We start from the raw sequence: 17,716 nt of genomic DNA on the forward strand, positions 1-17,716 counted from the left end.
ATTTGTCGGAGGACATCTGGTTTGCTGCAACTGTTCACACTCTGCAGCGTAAGCAGATGAACACGTCAACACTGTCCATGGGGCTTGACCCACCCTGCGTTGAGGGTGCTAGTGGGCCAGCCCTGATGTTCTGGATCTTCGTCTTCTGCCATGAGACATTCAAGCCCACAGTACAAGCAGAGTCTTGGAGACCTTGAAGGACAAAACTGAAGTTCCATGGCTTCTCCACAAGCAAGGCACCATAGTTTTGTTCGTGGCCACTTCTTGACCAATCTTTATTCCAGTGTGTGGAGTGGCAAGTTCTAACATTCAGTCAATAGCTCGATAGAGTGGTGCAGGGATGAGAATGCATCCCTGCCACACACCAGAGGTTGTGTAGAAATGCAGTGAAGGTTGTAAATGAGTGCGCACCCTTGTGCTGTTATGGGTGTGAAGATCGTGCACCAGATTTAGCAGAACATCTGGGACACCAACTCCTTTCAGTGCAAGCCAAAGTACTGACCTGTTAACCAAATCAAAATTGCTCTGATGTCAGTATATGACATGTGAAGTGGGCAATTAAATTCTCGGTGCAGTTCAGCCAGAAGCCAGAGGGTAAGTGAAGCGTCCATTTTCGACTACCCAGCAGTGACACTTGATTGCTGTGGATGGTGATGACTGTTAAGGAGCAACTGCATGCTACCAAGAGGAATGTGAGCAAAGACCTTTAAGAGACTGGTAACCAATGATATCAGCCTGGAGTTGCCACACTTGTACAGGGGCACTGTGATACCATCTCTCCATGCTGAAGGTAGTCTGCCTGAAGCCCACACTTTTAAGAACAGTTGAAACAGGCCAGTGCTGACTGGTTCCAAGGCACCTTTGAGCAGCTTGTGTGGAATACCGTCAGGTCCAGTGGCATGTCCATCCCATAACTTTTGGATGGCCTTTCGTGCTTCCTTGAGTGATGGAAGATCAGTCCCTGGGTCTGCACTTATGTAGCTTGCCAGGTCACATAGCTCCGCACAGCGTTCAGCAGGTGTGTTCAGCAAGCTTTCACAATATGTTTTCCATTGGTCCAGGACTTCATTTGAGGAGGGGCAGGGAGATATGTCTCGTTTCCTGATGGGAATATTAGAAGGCTGCTTATGGCTGCCAGCCAGGTGCATGATAGCTTTGCAGGCAAGACAAAGAATGTTGTGCTGTCGGCTGTCCTCTAGTTCATCGACCAGGGTATTGATGTAGATCTCAGTCATGTTGTACCATGGCCCAGAAAAAGCGTTTCCACCATTTACTTCCATGGACATCTCCCTGCTTATGTGCTTCTTCCTTTTTTTTTTCTAATGTATCAAAGTCCTCTTCAGAAAGCCCTGGTTTCTTCAGTGACCATCCAAAGTAGATGGTTTCGGTGGTGGTGCTTGGTATATCATTATGTATACCACTCTAGGTGATTTCCACATTGTGAAGAGAATACTCAGGTCACGTATGTGATTTTCAGCAGCCTGTGTGTATTTCATGGCTTCAACAGGAAAGACGCTGGTACTGTTGGTAGACCTCTGGCCTGCAAGGAGTTCGAAAATGCAGAAAGAGCTGACCTGTGAGGTACTTTGACCAAACACAAACCTAGCTCGCTAGCAAGTCCCCCTCTTGGAAACCTAGCTCCTTCTGTAAAAGGCTCAGCAACTGAGTACAATAGCCTGCTCTGGTCTTTGATGCGTAAATAAAATGAAGTGCTGGACTCTCTCTGCAGCCCAGCAATCCACTTGGCAGGGCTTGAATCTCAAGCCTCTCAGGGGCTATAGTGCTGTGCTCAGATTCTCTTCCTTCCCTCCAGCAAGCTGAAAGTGCAGGACCCTAGGCTTCAGATCAGTCTCCTTCTCTCAATAGTGGTGAATTTTCTGCTTATTGCTGTCAGTATGGCTCACCCCATGCCCAATTTTTGACCTTCGTTGTGGGAGTTTAGGTTCATTGTTTAGCTTCTGTGTCTCTCTCAGGCGACCTAAGGCGGTATTTGCACAGCAGCTGGGAGGTGTGATTCCCAGTGGGGGTAGACATACGCGTCTCAAGCTAGCTCAAGCAGATCTGGCACCTGAAAATAGCTGTGCTGGGGCTGTGGCATGGGCGGTGGCTCAGGCTGGCTACTCGAGTATCTACCCAGGGGCCAGCACATGCGACAATGGCCACATGACTATTTTTAGGTGCTAGCTCAAGCAAAGCTAGTTGATTGTATGTATATCTACACTGGGAATCACTCCTCCCAGCTGCTCTGTAGACATACCCTATATGAGTTAATACCCTGCTCCTGGGTGCTGATTTCCCTCAGGTTTGGTTTTGTGCCTTTCTCTGCAGCACTCTCACTCTCTCAGCATGGGCTTGCTATACTTCCTCTGGCTTGCCTGCCATGGTGCTCCTCTCTTAGCCTGGGCCGGTGGGTCTCCGCTACTGCAGCACCATGGAGATAATTCAAAACCTCTTCTCATCTCTCTGCCTGTTGTCTACTGCCTGCCTCTGAGAGATAACGGGCTCTCATCCCTGCTCCTTCCTGCATGGGCATACCTCCTGTGAAACTGCATATTCCTGCCTTCTCTGATGCTCGGATTAATCCACTGTCTAAGCACCCTTCTCCCACTGTGCACCAAGACCCAGCTTCCAACTTGTTGGGGGAGCATCTGACTGTGGAGGTGGCTATTGCATCGTAGGGATGGGGAGAACTTCCCTGGCAGGAAGCTCACATCTGAGCTTTCCTATTTAGACTTTCTGAATTCCTTAGGCAAAGATTTTCAACGAGTGCTGAAGTGGGGCTTCTGAACACGTTTAGACACCCACATAAGTGACCTAATCTATAAAAATGCCAAGCATCCAGCAGCTCCCATCAACTTTAAGGGCCTTTATATTTGAAAATGTTGGCTTCAGCCTCTGAGTTGTTGATCTCCTTCAGGGAGCATGTGAGGTGTGTAATTTTGGGAGAGCACCTGAGCTCAGGAAATGTGGCCTTCATTCCCCAGGATACTGTATCGCATCTCGCACTTTCCAGATGTCTTTGTTATCCCTTAAATCTCCCCTGTATTCTCAGTTTATAAATATGAGGTTTGAAAACAGTGGTTCCCTTCTTCTATATCAGCTGTCACTGATGCAATTATTATGTAAGGAATATTTCTTTGAATTAGTTTTTGTGACTCCGGTAGAGTTGCTATTCTCACTGCATTTGTTACACAAGCCATAGTTGGATTTAGCCTTCCTTTCCATTCAGGCCAGAGTCCAACAGAACAGAATCCAACCTTTCCTAGGGAGGTGGTGAATATGACACAGCTGCTTTTGTGATCCATCCTTTCTGCTAGCTCAGAGAAAATTCATGTACAACATCTATAGCACCTTATAAGTTTCCAAAGCACTGTTCAAACATTGATGAATTTAGCCTCTTGTTACGACTACAAATATGGAAATAGTTTGTCCCTATTTAGCAGATGGAGAGGCAAAGGTACTCAGGGCTAGAGCCACAAAAGGGACTTAAGTGTTGCAATACCTAATGCCTCATTAAAGAACATTGGGCCAGAGGAAAAAAATGACACTGTAGGCAAGTGGTTAGCGCCCCCACCTGGGATGTGGGCGATTCAGGTTCAAGCCCTATTAGTTATACAAAATGGAAGAGCTTTAGCAGAAGAGATCCCACCTCAGAACACCAGGGATAAAACCTTTCTGGTATCTGTTAATTATGAAAACAGCTCCTTCAGTTTCTACCCCGCTGTTGTCTTGTTATGCTAAGAGGGTTAAACTCCATAATTTTTCAGCTCCCAGTTACGAACATTTCTTCCAAGGAAAATCAGTCAGGACAGGACAACGGTGATGTTTTTGGCTCTTATGAACATAGTGGTGATTCTATCTTGGTCTCCCTGAAATTTCCAAACTCCTTTCTCAGGAACTGGTGTTTCACTTTCAACCTTGCCTCAAGTTCATACTGTGTAAATAGCAGTGAATGCATTAGTGTATTTTCCATCACATCATACCACACAAGACAATTTCAGTGTTACACTGTATTACTGTAGTTGCTTATATGCTCACTGCTCATGCCAATTCAGGCACCCTGGTATTGCAAGTTGCTATGTGTTATACATATAACTCACATAATGATTCACATAACAATGCTTTTATATATACATTGATTTTCACATTCCATGTACATGCAAAGTTCTGACTCAACTCACATGTTCAACTCTTAGTGGAGAGCATCTCTGCAGAGTTTGATATCTACCTGGTTAGATTACGTAAGAACGGCCAGACTGGGTCACACCAAAGGTCCATCTAGCCCCATATCCTGTCTTCCGACAGTGGCCAATGCCAGGTGCCCCAGGGGGAATGAACAGAACAGATAATCATAAAGTGATCCATCCCCTGTCGCCCATTCTCAGCTTCTGGCAAACAGAGGCTAGGGACACAATTCCGGCCCACGCTGGCTACTAGTCATTAATGGACCTATCCTCCGTGAACTTATCTAGTTCTTTTTTGAACCCAGTTATACTTTTGGCCTTCACAACATCCTCCGGCAAACAGTTCTACAAATTGACTGTACGTTGTGTGAAGGAATACTTCCTTTTGTTTGTTTTAAACCTGCTACCTATTAATTTCATTTGGTGACCCCTAGCTCTCGTGTTATGAGGAGGAGTAAATAACACTTCCTTATTTACTTTCTCTGTACCAATAGAATTTAAAGCTAGAAGGGCTTTAATATGATTATCTAGTCTGACCTTCTGCATAACCAGGTTGTAGAATTTCACCAAGCAATTCCTGCATCCAGTCCTTGACTTCTGATTAATTTAGAGCATCTCTTTTAGAAAGACATCCTCTTTTGATTGAAATACGTCAAAGGATGGAGAATCTACCACATCCCTGGATAATTTGTTCCAATGGTTAATTGCCTTCATCGTTTTATTTCTACCCGGAATGTGTCACTTCAGCTTCCAACTAATGGATCACATTATGCCTTTGCTCAGTTAAAGAGCCCTCTACTTTCAGAAATGTCAGTACTAGGGCCATCAAGCGATTAAAAAAATTAATCGCAATTAATCATGTGATTTAAAAAATTAATAGTGATTTATTGCATGATTAATCTTGCAGTTAAGCAATAGAATACCATTTATTTAAATGTTTTTAATGTTTTCTACGTTTTCAAATATATTGATTTCAATTACAATGTAAAATACAAAGGGTAGTGCTCACTTTATATTTTGATTACAAATATTTGCACTGTGAAAAACAAAAGAAATAGTATTTTTCAATTCACCTAATTCAACTACTGTAGTGCAATCTCTTTATCATGAAAGTTGAACTTACAAAAAAAGCCACCTGCATTCAAAAATAAAACAATGTAAAACTTTAGAGCCTACAAGTCCACTCAGTCCTACTTCTTATTCAGCCAGTTGCTCAGACAAATAAGTTTGGTTGCAATTTGCTGGAGATAATGCTGCCCACTTCTTGTTTATAATGTCACCTGAAAGTGAGAACAGGCGTTTGCATGACACTGTTGTAGCCGGCGTCGCAAGATATTTACATGCCAGATGTACTAACAAGTCATATGCCCTTGATGCTTCAACCACCATTCCAGGGGACATGCGTCCATGCTGATGACTGGTCCTGCTCGATAACAATCCAAATCAATGAGGACCGATACATGTTCATTTTCTTCATCTGAGTCAGATGCCACCAGCAAGATGATTTTCTTTTTTGGTGGTTTGGGTTCTATAGCTTCCGCATCAGAGCGTTGCTCTTCTAAGACATCAGAAAGCATGCTCCACACCTCATTCCTCTCAGATTTTGGAAGGCACTTCAGATTCTTGAATCTTGGGTCGAGTGCTGTGGCTATCTTTAGAAATTTCACATTGGTATTGTCTTTGCATTTTATCAAATTTGCAGTGAAAGTGTTCTTAAAATGAACATGTGCTGGATCATCATCTGAGACTGCTATTACATGAAATATATGGCAGAATGCGGGTAAAACAGAGCAGGAGACATACAATTCTCCCCCTAGAGTTCAGTCACAAATTTAATTAAAGTTGGCCAACGATGGCCAACGACGCATGAAGCGGCATATGAATCTTTAGCGCATCTGGCACGTAAATAACTTGCAACACCAGTGCCATGCAAACGCCTGTTCTCACTTTCAGGTGACATTTTAAGTAAGAAGCAGGCAGCGTTATCTCCTGGAAATGTAAACAAACTTGTTTGTCTTAGTGATTGGCTGAACGAGAAGTAGGACTGAGTGGATTTGTAGGGCTCTAAAGTTTTACATTGTTTTGGTTTTGAGTGCAGTTATGTAACAAAAAACCCTACATTTGTAAGTTGCATTTGCATGATAAAGAGATTGGTACTCCAGTACTTGTATGAGGTGAATTGAAAGATACTATTTCCTTTATCATTTTTACAGTGCAAATATTTGTAATAAAAAATAATATAAAGTGAGCACTGTACACTTTGTATCTGTACAGTTGTAATTGCAATCGATATATATAATACATTTAAATTGGTATTCTATTGTTTAACAGTGTGATTAATTTTTAAAATTGCGATTAATTTTTTTTAGTTAATCGCGTGAGTTCCTACGATTAATTGACATCCCAGGTCAGTACTTATAGGATGTGAAGCCTTCTACGCCCTCAACATCACGATCAGCGACACTAAAAGTGGGCTGTGAAACCATTATAGCCCATTTTAGTCCTCAGTAGGATTTCCCTCTTGTTCAATACGATTCCTCTCCCTTTGAGCCTTTAGACAAGTTCCCTCTAAAATGGATCACCCTAAAGGATGCTATGAGTGTAGTGACTTCGGCTATGAGGCTTGAGGAACTATGTTTCCCCATCCTCCTCAGAGCTTCTCTCCCTCCTCCCTGACAAATAATAGTTCTATCTTCTAGACTTTATTACAAGTGAACAAGCAATTCCATTATCAGTGAGCCTATTTTTCTCTCAGCCTCTTGCCCTGCCCCAGCTGTTTCAGAATAGAAAGCTGTATTCCTTGGGTATTAAGTGCATTCTAAAAAAATTTTGTTATTCTAATTATTTGTTTTGAGGGCTGCTAAAAAGAAAATACAGCTGCTAAGCCTGTCCTCCAAGAGATGAATAAAGGACGTTGTTGCCTAGTTTACAAACAGGCCAGCCTTCCTCATCCCCTGAGGCAGTTGTATTTCTTGGGCAATGAGGGCAAAGCCATTTGCTTCAGAAATAAGGCAGCCAAGCACTCATTCATAAAGCTTGACCTGCTGACTGCTCCACCTGCCTTTGGACAGAATTTTGCTAGTAGCACTATCAAGTAAAGTGTTCATGCTGTAACCAACTGGCCTGAAGTTTATTCCTACTAAATCAGAGAAAAGAAATGTATAACAAGGGAAAATTATTTACTAGTAACTGTTTGTCATGTCCTCTTCCCTAATCCACCCTCTGAGGAAGGGGGACTGCTGGTTATTTTTCTAAGTTTTTCTACCTTTTTGCTATGGTAAAGTCTAACGGAAAGGGAAGATCAGACTGGAGCTTAGAGGGAAATTCTCAACTTTATTGCTAGAGGATAGTTGGCAGTATTGTGCCATCTGTCTCTCTTGGGGAATAGAAAAGGAGGAGTCTGACAGTAAGCTGAATTACTGGTAAATTCTTAACTAAGTAGTGTTAATTTTCTTGTTTAACAGTAAAAATCAAAATCTATTTTATTTTAAAAACTAGGGGATGCCATTTCATAATAATAAACCGCCTTTGATAACTCAAGCACACAGGACCCAATTCTGTCATCAGAGATGCTCTAATTCAACCACATTATTGGGTGATAACTATGGCTTGTGTTAGTCAGGTCAGACTACATAAATCATAATGGTCTCTTCTGACCTTAATCTATACACTTACCCTGGCAACATGCATGACTGCTGTATAAGAATAATCCAGTAGAAATGCACACATACAGGTGAAAATGTGTTATTCTGATCAGTAAGAGCAGTATTTCCCAAAAGGTGGAGCAGAGAGGAGCCACCTACAGCCCTCTCGATTTTTTTCTAGAGTCTTTCATGAAAAAGAAAAAGTTAACTGTTCTGGTTGTGAAAAACACATTCACTTCGTGCCTGCCTGAGTTGACAGATAGCTGGAGGCAATCACTGGGAGGCAGAAATGGCCACTAACTTTGAAAGGAGACAAAGTAGATCTTCATAAAATGGGTGTGGGAGGATGAGACTGTGAAGATACATAAATGAAAATGTCTACTATCACACAGTACTGGAGGATTGGTTGTGACTAATTTTCTGATTTTTGAGAGGGGAGGGGCTTAGTTTCCAACAGTTTGGGAAAACATTGCTTGAGCGAGAGAGCAGAGGAGATTGTTCAGTGTTTAGGCAGTCAAGTACCTTTTTTACTATGCTCAGTTCTAGCTTGCAAATCTACTCTGGATCCTGCTATCTAGCTCAGGGGTGGGCAAACCTTTTGCCCTGAGGGCCCCATTGGGGTATGGAGGGCCAGTTAGGGAAGGCTGTGCCCTCCCCCCGTCCCCTCCCACCTGACTGCCCCCCTCAGAACCTCTGACCCATCCAACCCCCCTGCTCCTTGTCCTCTGACTGCCCTCCCGGAACCCCCCGTCCCCTATCCACACTGCTGACCCCTGACAGGACTCCCATGCCTATCCAAACCCTCCCCCCCCGTTCCCTGTCCCCTGACTGCCCCCGGGAGCCCTGCCCCTTATCCAACCTCCCCACCCCCTTACCGTGCTGCCTGGCCGGAGCCAGTCACGCCACTGCGCAGTCTAGAGCACCGGGGCAGGCTGGCAGCTCGAGCCCCAACGCCCAGAGTGCTGGCAGCATGGTGAGCTGAGGCTGCAGGGGAGAGGGGATGGCAGAGGAGGAGCTGGGGGCTAGCCTCTCCAGCTGGGAGCTCAAGGGCTGGGCAGGATGGTCCTATGGGGCATAGTTTGCCCACCTCTGGTCAAACTGCACAAATAATTGTTTTCTAATAGACTAATTAATCTAAGTTCTTTACAAGAAAAATGATCCTCTAATTTTTTTTTTTTTTTTTTTAAACTTAGAGGTGCACTGGAAGCTTATGTTCAGTCGGTAAGAACTAGAGAAGGAAAGGAGTTCGCACCAGTCTATCCCATCATGGTTCAGCTGCTGAAGAAAGCAATGTCTACACTTCAGTAACACCATCCAACCCCCATGCTACTCAAATTCTATATTGTTAATTGGGCACTGACAGATGAATGCTTATAGGGTTAATATAAATAATTATTTTCAAAAGTGCTATTAGAAAAAGCCCTGTCTAATAAAGGTTCTAACATCTTCTTTTTGTACTCTGTATTCCTCAACTTTGTCTAAACAGTAGGACATGTTTTATTGTAATGGAATAATATAATTTCACACAAAATGATTCTCAGAGAATAATTGCCTAATATTTTCTAATATCCTTTCTGAATTTAAAAGTTAAAAAACAAAAATTAGGACTTTCTCAAATGTTCTGTATGCTTCAGAAAATGAATTCTAATACCTACGCATTTAGCTACTTTCCTGTAAATATGGCACAAAAAAGAGCGTGATTAAATATTAGTGGTATGCAGAAAGGTAGCTTTTTTTATAATGTTAGAATGAAAGGGTCTAAACTTCAGTAGAGTTGGATCAGTTTATGTCTAACATTCCATGTAAAAAGCACTATTTATCACAAAAAACATTTTAATTTACAAAATAAAGTAGATTTGATTCTTTGCACCATCATTAGTGCTTTGAAGTTGACTTTGAGTCTTTTTGCTACAAGTGTAATAAAGAGCATCTACGATCTTTTGATCTTGAATTCAATATTTAAAATTCAATAAGTGACTTCCTTATTACAAAGCATCAAACATACTTACAAGATGTGTGCAGTAAAAATATTCTACACATTTGGTTCTTTATGAAACTACACAAGGCTTTATACAGATTTGCCGTCGTTAAAATGTGTATTTCTGCTCACCTGACTTAATGACTAGTCTTCTTTAGTTTATATATTAAAGAAACCACCACCAAGAAGTTTTACAAATTTATTTGAAATAATATACAAGAATATAGTGTGCAAAAATCTTAGGGGCAACATCCTGTAGACATGTCATGAACAATTAATTTACAGTTGTGATTCTTGAAAAAGAAACACACTGCGTGTTTAGTAACATGAAAGCCATGATTGTAAAAGTTTACAGCAAAAGCAGCTGTAATTCTAATGTATCTGGTCTGATTTTAGACAGTTGGAGGAAAAAAGTAAAGTGCAAGTGTTGCACCTATGTAAGTGCAAAGTTTGCCCCCACCATAAACATATATTATGGCAAAATAAAATATAATCATAGAATATGTGGCAGAGGAGACAAAACACAAAGTTAGAAGTACAATGGTGACAATTATCATTTGCAATATTTTCTTGAGATAATGCAATGCTATTAATTCATTTCATCCTGACCCAAGCCATTATTTCCATTGGAAATAATAGCTCACAGTATTGTCAGCTGGTGCAAAAACATCACACCATGGATATAAATTTTACATGTGGCACCCCACTAGGCAACTCTCTTGCTACGGTACACTACACTGTCCACTTACCACAATCTGGTAGCTTGTTGGCATGGGGCAGACTGGGAGTTCACAGGTTGGTACTAATGCTTTTTGCCATTTCAGGAAATCCCAGCTCCCAGAATCAAATTATATGGCTTGTGCAATACATATTAATCAGCAATAGAAATCAATGTATAAACAGCTGTTACATATTTTAAAATTCCCCTTTTTGTACATTTAAAAAAAACACATTTATACACACCTCCTCTTCTTTTTCCTAATTTACTTAGCACCACAGGATATCCATTTTCAAGCCTATATTACCTGATAGACATATATGAAGTTTGGAAGAAAAATAAGGCAATTTGGTTTAAAATGTTGATAGTTTTAGGTTACTGAATGCTCTATTGTAAAAAGCAAATCCTCACTCATGTTAAATCATTTTCTGACTTGATAATGCCAGCATTTTGTGGTCTCACAAATTCACAACAAATGGTAAGACCTTGATCTTCATAAATCTCTCCATCAAGTGTCAGCCGTTTTGTAAATATAGTTAACAGTAAAATTCTGATTTAATGTTGTTGTGAGCCCTGTAAAAACAGTAAAAAAAGAGAAACCACGTTAGCAATTACAAATCAAAGAGAAATACAGATGCAGAAGTAGTATGAGATGTGAAAAGGATTTATTTACAGAATGTAGAGAAGTACTTGCATTTGCTGATCAAGATGCATGCAAAAAATAACATGCTGACACTTGGGTAGTTGCAAAATGAGCTAACAATTAACTCTGTCCCTAGACTAAGAAGTGAAGCCAAATAGTTATTTGGAGAGTTTCTTGAATCAGCTTGTTTTGCTCTCTGAACCTCCAGCAAGGTGTAACAATTGACACAAATCACAAGCTACTGCTGCTTTGTCATGGGGGTAGTTCATCCTAGGTATTTCTATGTCTATCACCGTTGTATCTACACACGCAAAAAGCATTAAAAGGGAAAATCTAAATACGTAGGGGTGTGTTCAAGTTCTCCCCCTTGCTGAGGCCAACCCAAGACTGACTGAAAAGTTGCTCACAGTTCCATGCACACAATCCATTTACTTCAATTCAAATACGGAGGAGCAGCTGAGTTTAATTTGGTCCTCATGACCAGCACTATGTACACTGATCTCTCTTACCAGCCCAAGTCGAGAATGGCACAGGCGATCTCACATTGTGATTCCAAGACCGCATTATTGAGAAAAATACAGTTACTAAATAGGTTTCAGAGTAGAAGCCATGTTAGTCTGTATTCGCAAAAAGAAAAGGACTTGTGGCACCTTAGAGACTAACCAATTTATCTGAGCATAAGCTTTCGTGAGCTACAGCTCACTGCATCGGATGCATGTAGCTCACAAAAGCTTATGCTCAAATAAATCGGTTAGTCTCTAAGGTGCCACAAGTACACCTTTTCTAGTTACTAAATAGAAGTCTTTAGTTAAACCATAATGGATTACTGCAAGCTTTAACAGAATTACATGAAGTTTTGTTGCCTTATTACACAATTTCTGATTTTAATTCTGCTGTTGTAGATGCGAGAATGATAAATCGCATAGAAAGATACAAGTAGTCAGCCTGGTGATGCCATCTGGGATTTGGTGGTGCTTTGTGCAGCCCAGGGACTGAAGGCTCTAGGTACAGTAGTAAGTGGAGAAGCAACCATGCTCTTGCAGCATTTCTGGCTAAGCCCTAAAGCAACACCTGCATGTGCTCCTGAGAAAGCTGTCCCATTCACACTCGAAGTCGAAGTCCTTGCAGACTCCATACTCTTTGGAAAAAACTTCTCACTTTTCAGACAGTGGAATTCATGTGTTTTTTTTTTTTAAAGGAGTAACATGAGAGTGGATGTCTTCCACCCAATACATAGTCAGTGTCATCAGCTTTGAAACAGGCCAATTGCCCTATGTCATCCAGTCAGAACAGGCTGTGACAGCAACTCTGCAACAGCAGGTTAAAGGCTATAGAGTAACAAAAGGAAAGTGCGGGCTAGTGCAACAAAGGAGAGCATGAGGTCTACTATACTATGTACTGCAGAAAAAGAAAAACATGGGATTGTGTGAACTTATTTGTAAACTATATAATGCAGTTGAGCACTGTTTGACAAAACATACTGAATTTGTTCGTTTCCGTTTCCAACAGTCAGGATTTAAACGTTTTTGTTCTTCAGCCAAAGCCTTGGCTTCTAGCGTGTACATCCGTCTTTCTTCATTTTTCATTTTCTTCCACCTGTCACCAAGTATCACACTTATGGCTCTGCAAAATAAATGTTTACAGAATGGTCAAGGCAGGAATTTCTTATAAATCCCACAACATTTCTTGTCTCTTGTAAAAGGCTGTCATCAGAAAGAAAGTGTTAGATGTGAAAGCACACAAGAACAACAATTTCCTCTTTGCAATGTGTGAGCATGTTTCTGACTGTCCTATGCCTCTTTGAATAGTCACAGGGAAGACCCCAGCTACTGTTAAAAAGAAGGGCATATTTTGACATTTAAAAGTAAGTTTGAACATCACGTACTGTAATGTAACAAAGTGGGAAAGTTAAGAGTCTGATTGGTCACCGTGCAGGCTATCACCCTTCATGTACAACCACACAATATTTACAAAATTGTTCTTTCACCTCATTTTAGCACAGTGATTTTGCTATGACTGCAACCAAACAAAAGATATTGTTTAATGAAAACTCTCTAGAATGGGCTTCCCTGTGGTAAATGGGCTGACCTTCTGGGTAGATGTGTTCAGAGTTCCCCACTATTAGCCTTTGGGTTGGGGGAGGGGTAGCTCAGACAGTTGGGCTCTTGACCAAGTTCTAGGACAGCAGTAAGGGACAATTTGTTATGACTTGCTCCTTGATTATTTCCTAAAACTTAATGTGAAGGAAAAAAAAAACAACTTCTCTACCTTACATTTAATAGGCCCTATGCCTACTGGACAATATCTCCCTTCATTGTGCCATATTGCGTAACTGTCTCCAAAATGATGGTGATTAGATGTTAATATAAAATACAATTCACAGCCCCACCATTTTAATAAATCCTCTAAATTACAGAGTATGTTTTATTAGTGATTCATGAAAACACTGGATAAGTGATATTCCCCGTCAAATTATCAATGATACACACAGTATCAGTAAAAAAGCTCACAGGAATCTATGCAGTTTACAGACTCCCTAATAGAATCAGGTAAAGCACAGCAACATCAAGCCCTTCTGGGTAGTTTCACAAATGTCTGTTCAGAGGTAGTTCATTCTGCTCCACACCAACAAGGAGACAAACTAATTCTGAAAAGTTCTACCACAGCCAGAATCCTATGGGTTACACAGCACCCAGGGAGCAATATGGAAGCTCAATTTAGTCTCTACTAATCACTAAGCCTGTACTGTGAGATGCTCTGAAGACTCCTGAGACCAAAGGCTCGCACATTAGTCTGTCTCTGGTAAATCCACAAAGGTAGGTCAATTTGTGTCTTTCAGCGACAGGGTTCATATTTCTGAGTTAAGCTAGCATGGCTAGTTCTACAGGTACATGCACTAGATTAGTTAAGAGGTATTTATGAAACATTCTGTCTCAAGAAATGGTCCAATTGCACCAGAAGCTTCCCCTCTCAGACAGTTACCATTTAGTACTGGTACATCATCAAGTGCTATGGAGCGAGGACAGTGACTCAGCTAAGTGAAGCATCTGTTGAAGGGTGTCACCTTAAGCTACTGGGCTTCCAACAATAGATACTGAAGATCTATATTTTCCCCAAATGTATGGGAAGCATGCTACACACGCTCACTTTAATTAGGGCAAATTGAGCTCGCTGAACCAGTTATTATACACGCCTCAGCCAGACAGAGTTCAAGGAACTAAACCACAGTTTAAAAAAAAAAGTTATTTCCTGTTTCAAATACTGCCCTCTCCTGCTGCTGAAGCTGGAAAATTGTTTTACAAATAGTGACCTTGTCATTAAATACAGGTCTAGCTATTAGCCAGTGGGAAAGGGGGTTCAGACCTTCCATTTACACTGCGAAGGCATGAAAATGTGCATAGGTGAGAAGCCTGACACTAGTCATTTTATTACACTGGATGAAATTGCTGCTTACGCATATTTAACAACCCAGGCATGGACTACTGAATATTAATATTCAACATTAGATGATTACATTACTTGCTTACAGCTTTGATCTAAGTATACTTGGTCCACCCTTAGCATTGTGGGGGGGGGGAGGTGGGATAGCCTAGATGACCTCTGGGGGGTGGGGGGGGCCTGCCACCTCTACATTTCTGATTCTAGTACTTTACCACATTTCTCTAAACCAAAGGTTACTGGTATAATGACTATTGTTTTGTCTCTGGCAGTTACAGGACAAGGAGTTATAAACTTGTTAAACCTTCCTAAATAGTTTTTCTAAATGTGTACGGGGCAGACCAAGACACTTGATACCTCCAAGACACAAAGCTGTGCATACAGGTATTGAAACTATATGGATTTGAGCTTCAGCAATCTGGTGTAAAAGTAAGAGCTTCATGTACAAGAAGAAATGGAGCATGGCTGCTCACCAACCAGTATCAATGAAATTGATGAAAAGTCTGGCTAGTTAAGTTCCACGACCTTTTAGGCCTCTTCTAAATTTCTTCTACTGACAGCACTAACTCAGGCAAAAACCTGTCCAGTTACACCCCTCACTAGACTGCCCTGTGTTCTTTCACTCATGGCTTTAGAGTGCCTCAGAAAGTATCTGCTGTCCTTTTGAAGTGCTAGTAAGGCATCTGATTATGTAACCAAACAGGTATGGTTACTTACGATGAATTAAGAGGAGGAAGAAATTATTACAGCTCAAAATTTGGGATCTAGCCCCTGTAAAGTCTGCATTAAACAAGCCATTAAATTTGCTTCTGCTACACATTTAAAGTTGTCTGAGCCTAGGTATCGGTTTCCATCAATTATACTAAAGATGTGGGGCTGTATTTCAGACGTGTTCCACTTTCAAAACTTACATGTCACTCAAAAATTACTTAAATATTTTTGCATACAGGATAAAGTCCACTTATGGATACATGGCAATGAACCCAGGACGGTTGTCAAGCTTACTGAGGTCTGAAACACAAAGCCATCATCTTAAATCTGGTTTGGATCAGGAGCTTTCTGCTCAAGCCTTAGAATGAAATGGATGTTGACCTATATACATAGGTTTTCATAGTTCACTATTTTATTAGCCTGGGGCTAGAGGCACAAAGGGACTCAGGTGTCTAAGTGCCCCTTTGGGTGCCTACATTCCGAAGATCAGGCACCATACATATTCACAAAACCCACGGCTCAGCTGCGGCCTAACCTTGTATGCACTAATCATATGTGGCACGTAAGTTTTTGCAGTAAAAGTTGGCTGTTTCGGCCTCTGAGCATGTGCACTGTTGCCTCACTTTAGGCAGCTAGACACCTACTTCCAGTTGATCCATGAACCAGAGGCTGATGCATGGTCCTTGGCCTAATGCAACTGTGGAGTGGGAGGCAGAGGAGCTCCCTCATAACTTTTAGCACAGCGGTTAGGGTACTGATCCGGGAAACCATATTTCAAATCCCCATCATCTGAGGGAGAGAAGGGATTTGAACAGGTATCTGCCACTTGTCAGATGAGTGACCTAACCCCTGGACTATGGGATATTTGGATGCTGGCCTCCCTCAATTTCTCCTGTTGAAGGTTTTCCATTGTTAGATTAACTAATTAAAGTGTCATTGTGCCAGAGAGCGCACACAAATGCATAAGAATGACTCTCTAGCCTGTTGGTTAGAGCAACCACCCAAGATGTGGGAGACCCAGCTTTTAATCCTTCTGATCCCATGACTCTTTAATAACCCTGACCCCTGGTCTACAAGTTATAGGAGAGCTCCTCCCTGCTTCCCCTGTGACAGCCTTCAAAAAGAGCATAGGTGCCTAACTCCAATAAAGGCTTTGCAACTGAGACTTCCAAGCAGAGGGAGGCACTTCCCTCCAGCTTGAAGTCAGGCAGAAACACTTCTCTTTTATTGGCTATGTTGGGCAGGGAGCCAACTAGTGCACTGGCTTTTGTGAATCCTATTTAAGGCAGCTAGCTTCCTCCATTCATTCTATAGAAAGCCTCAGCACCTAACTCAAGCTTTGTGAATCTCACTGATTTTCTAAGTGCCTAAAAATTAGATGCTGAGACACTGAGTATCCCAGTGCCTAACCTTGATGAATCTAACCTTTGATGGGCTGGACACACTGTGTTCCCCTTCCTCACCCCCAAAAACATAACCCAGGTGGGAATGCTAGTTCATGTATGCTCTTTAATATGTGTAAGCAAAACGAACAAAAACAAAAATGGTATAGCTGTTATTGCAATGGAAGGTCAAAACCTGAGTTTACAAATTAATGATTTGATTATGCTGTAATTAAACATACACCATCCACTGTAAAATTTTCTTAGCAATTTGGTAAGTTGTATACAATTGAATAAATATGATTGCCTCTGTATATCCAAATTTGTGAATACTCCACTAGTATGCCTAAAAGGCTGTTTTGCTGGTCACAAGTTTGTAGAATCGATAAACGTAAAGCTAGTGACTGATGCAGCACTATGGTTTTTGGTTTTATTTTTTTAAGACAAAAGCATGTATGTGTTCCCATGCACGTCATTTCCTACTAAGGCCCTAACTGTTTCATTCCAGAATGTCAGTTACTTGTTAATCTTCAGTTATTTTTCTCAGCCTAAATCTACAAACAGAAATATTAAAACTTCCTTGGAATTCACCCAACTGCAGCTCCAGCTTGCTCCATTTGAAAATCAGTATTTGAAATGAAATTGTATTATATGTTTTTCTAATTGGCTGCTTTGATTTCTCAGTGATAGTTTTAGTGAATCTGAAGACACACACATTTGCAAAGATGCACCATTGAAGTGACTCCATACCCATTATAGAACTCTATGATACGGTGGAGCAGAGGGATTTAAGGGTTGGGTTATTCGTGCTGCAGGGTTTAATTTCTTAACTCTGGGTGAACGCCTTCCCACCATCATCTTGTACATAAGCTGACAGCCAATTATTCTTCTCAATTTACATTTCTGTAGTTCTGTTACTTTTAGTTTTTGTAGGTTTAGTACTGTAATTTATAAGAAATTATTCTATTCTCATATAGAGGCAAAAGATTTCTTTTCAGAACTTATATATAAAAACACT

At 41.2% G+C, this 17,716-nt stretch overlaps 2 protein-coding genes across 6 annotated transcripts in view; one reads left to right on the plus strand and one right to left on the minus strand.

Moving 5' to 3' along the window:
• Positions 1–9,703, plus strand: part of COG5 (component of oligomeric golgi complex 5) — a 310,045-nt gene extending 300,342 nt beyond the window's left edge. For both annotated transcript variants that reach the window (XM_048836332.2, XM_048836333.2), the window contains exon 22: positions 9,022–9,703. In XM_048836332.2, coding sequence (XP_048692289.2) covers positions 9,022–9,136 — 115 coding nt within the window. In that variant the 3' untranslated portion in view covers positions 9,137–9,703. The remainder of the gene's footprint in view (positions 1–9,021) is intronic.
• Positions 9,704–9,991: 288 nt separating this feature from the next.
• HBP1 (HMG-box transcription factor 1) overlaps positions 9,992–17,716 on the minus strand; it is a 34,151-nt gene continuing 26,426 nt past the window's right edge. For all 4 annotated transcript variants that reach the window (XM_048836335.2, XM_048836338.2, XM_048836337.2 and 1 more), the window contains 2 exons: positions 12,649–12,790; positions 9,992–11,097 (listed from right to left, as the gene is read on the minus strand). In XM_048836335.2, the coding sequence (XP_048692292.1) occupies positions 11,080–11,097; positions 12,649–12,790 (160 nt within the window). In that variant the 3' untranslated portion in view covers positions 9,992–11,079. The remainder of the gene's footprint in view (positions 11,098–12,648; positions 12,791–17,716) is intronic.

Source organism: Caretta caretta, chromosome 1 (assembly GCF_965140235.1).
Source record: "Caretta caretta isolate rCarCar2 chromosome 1, rCarCar1.hap1, whole genome shotgun sequence".
NCBI classification, from domain to species: Eukaryota; Metazoa; Chordata; order Testudines; family Cheloniidae; genus Caretta; species Caretta caretta.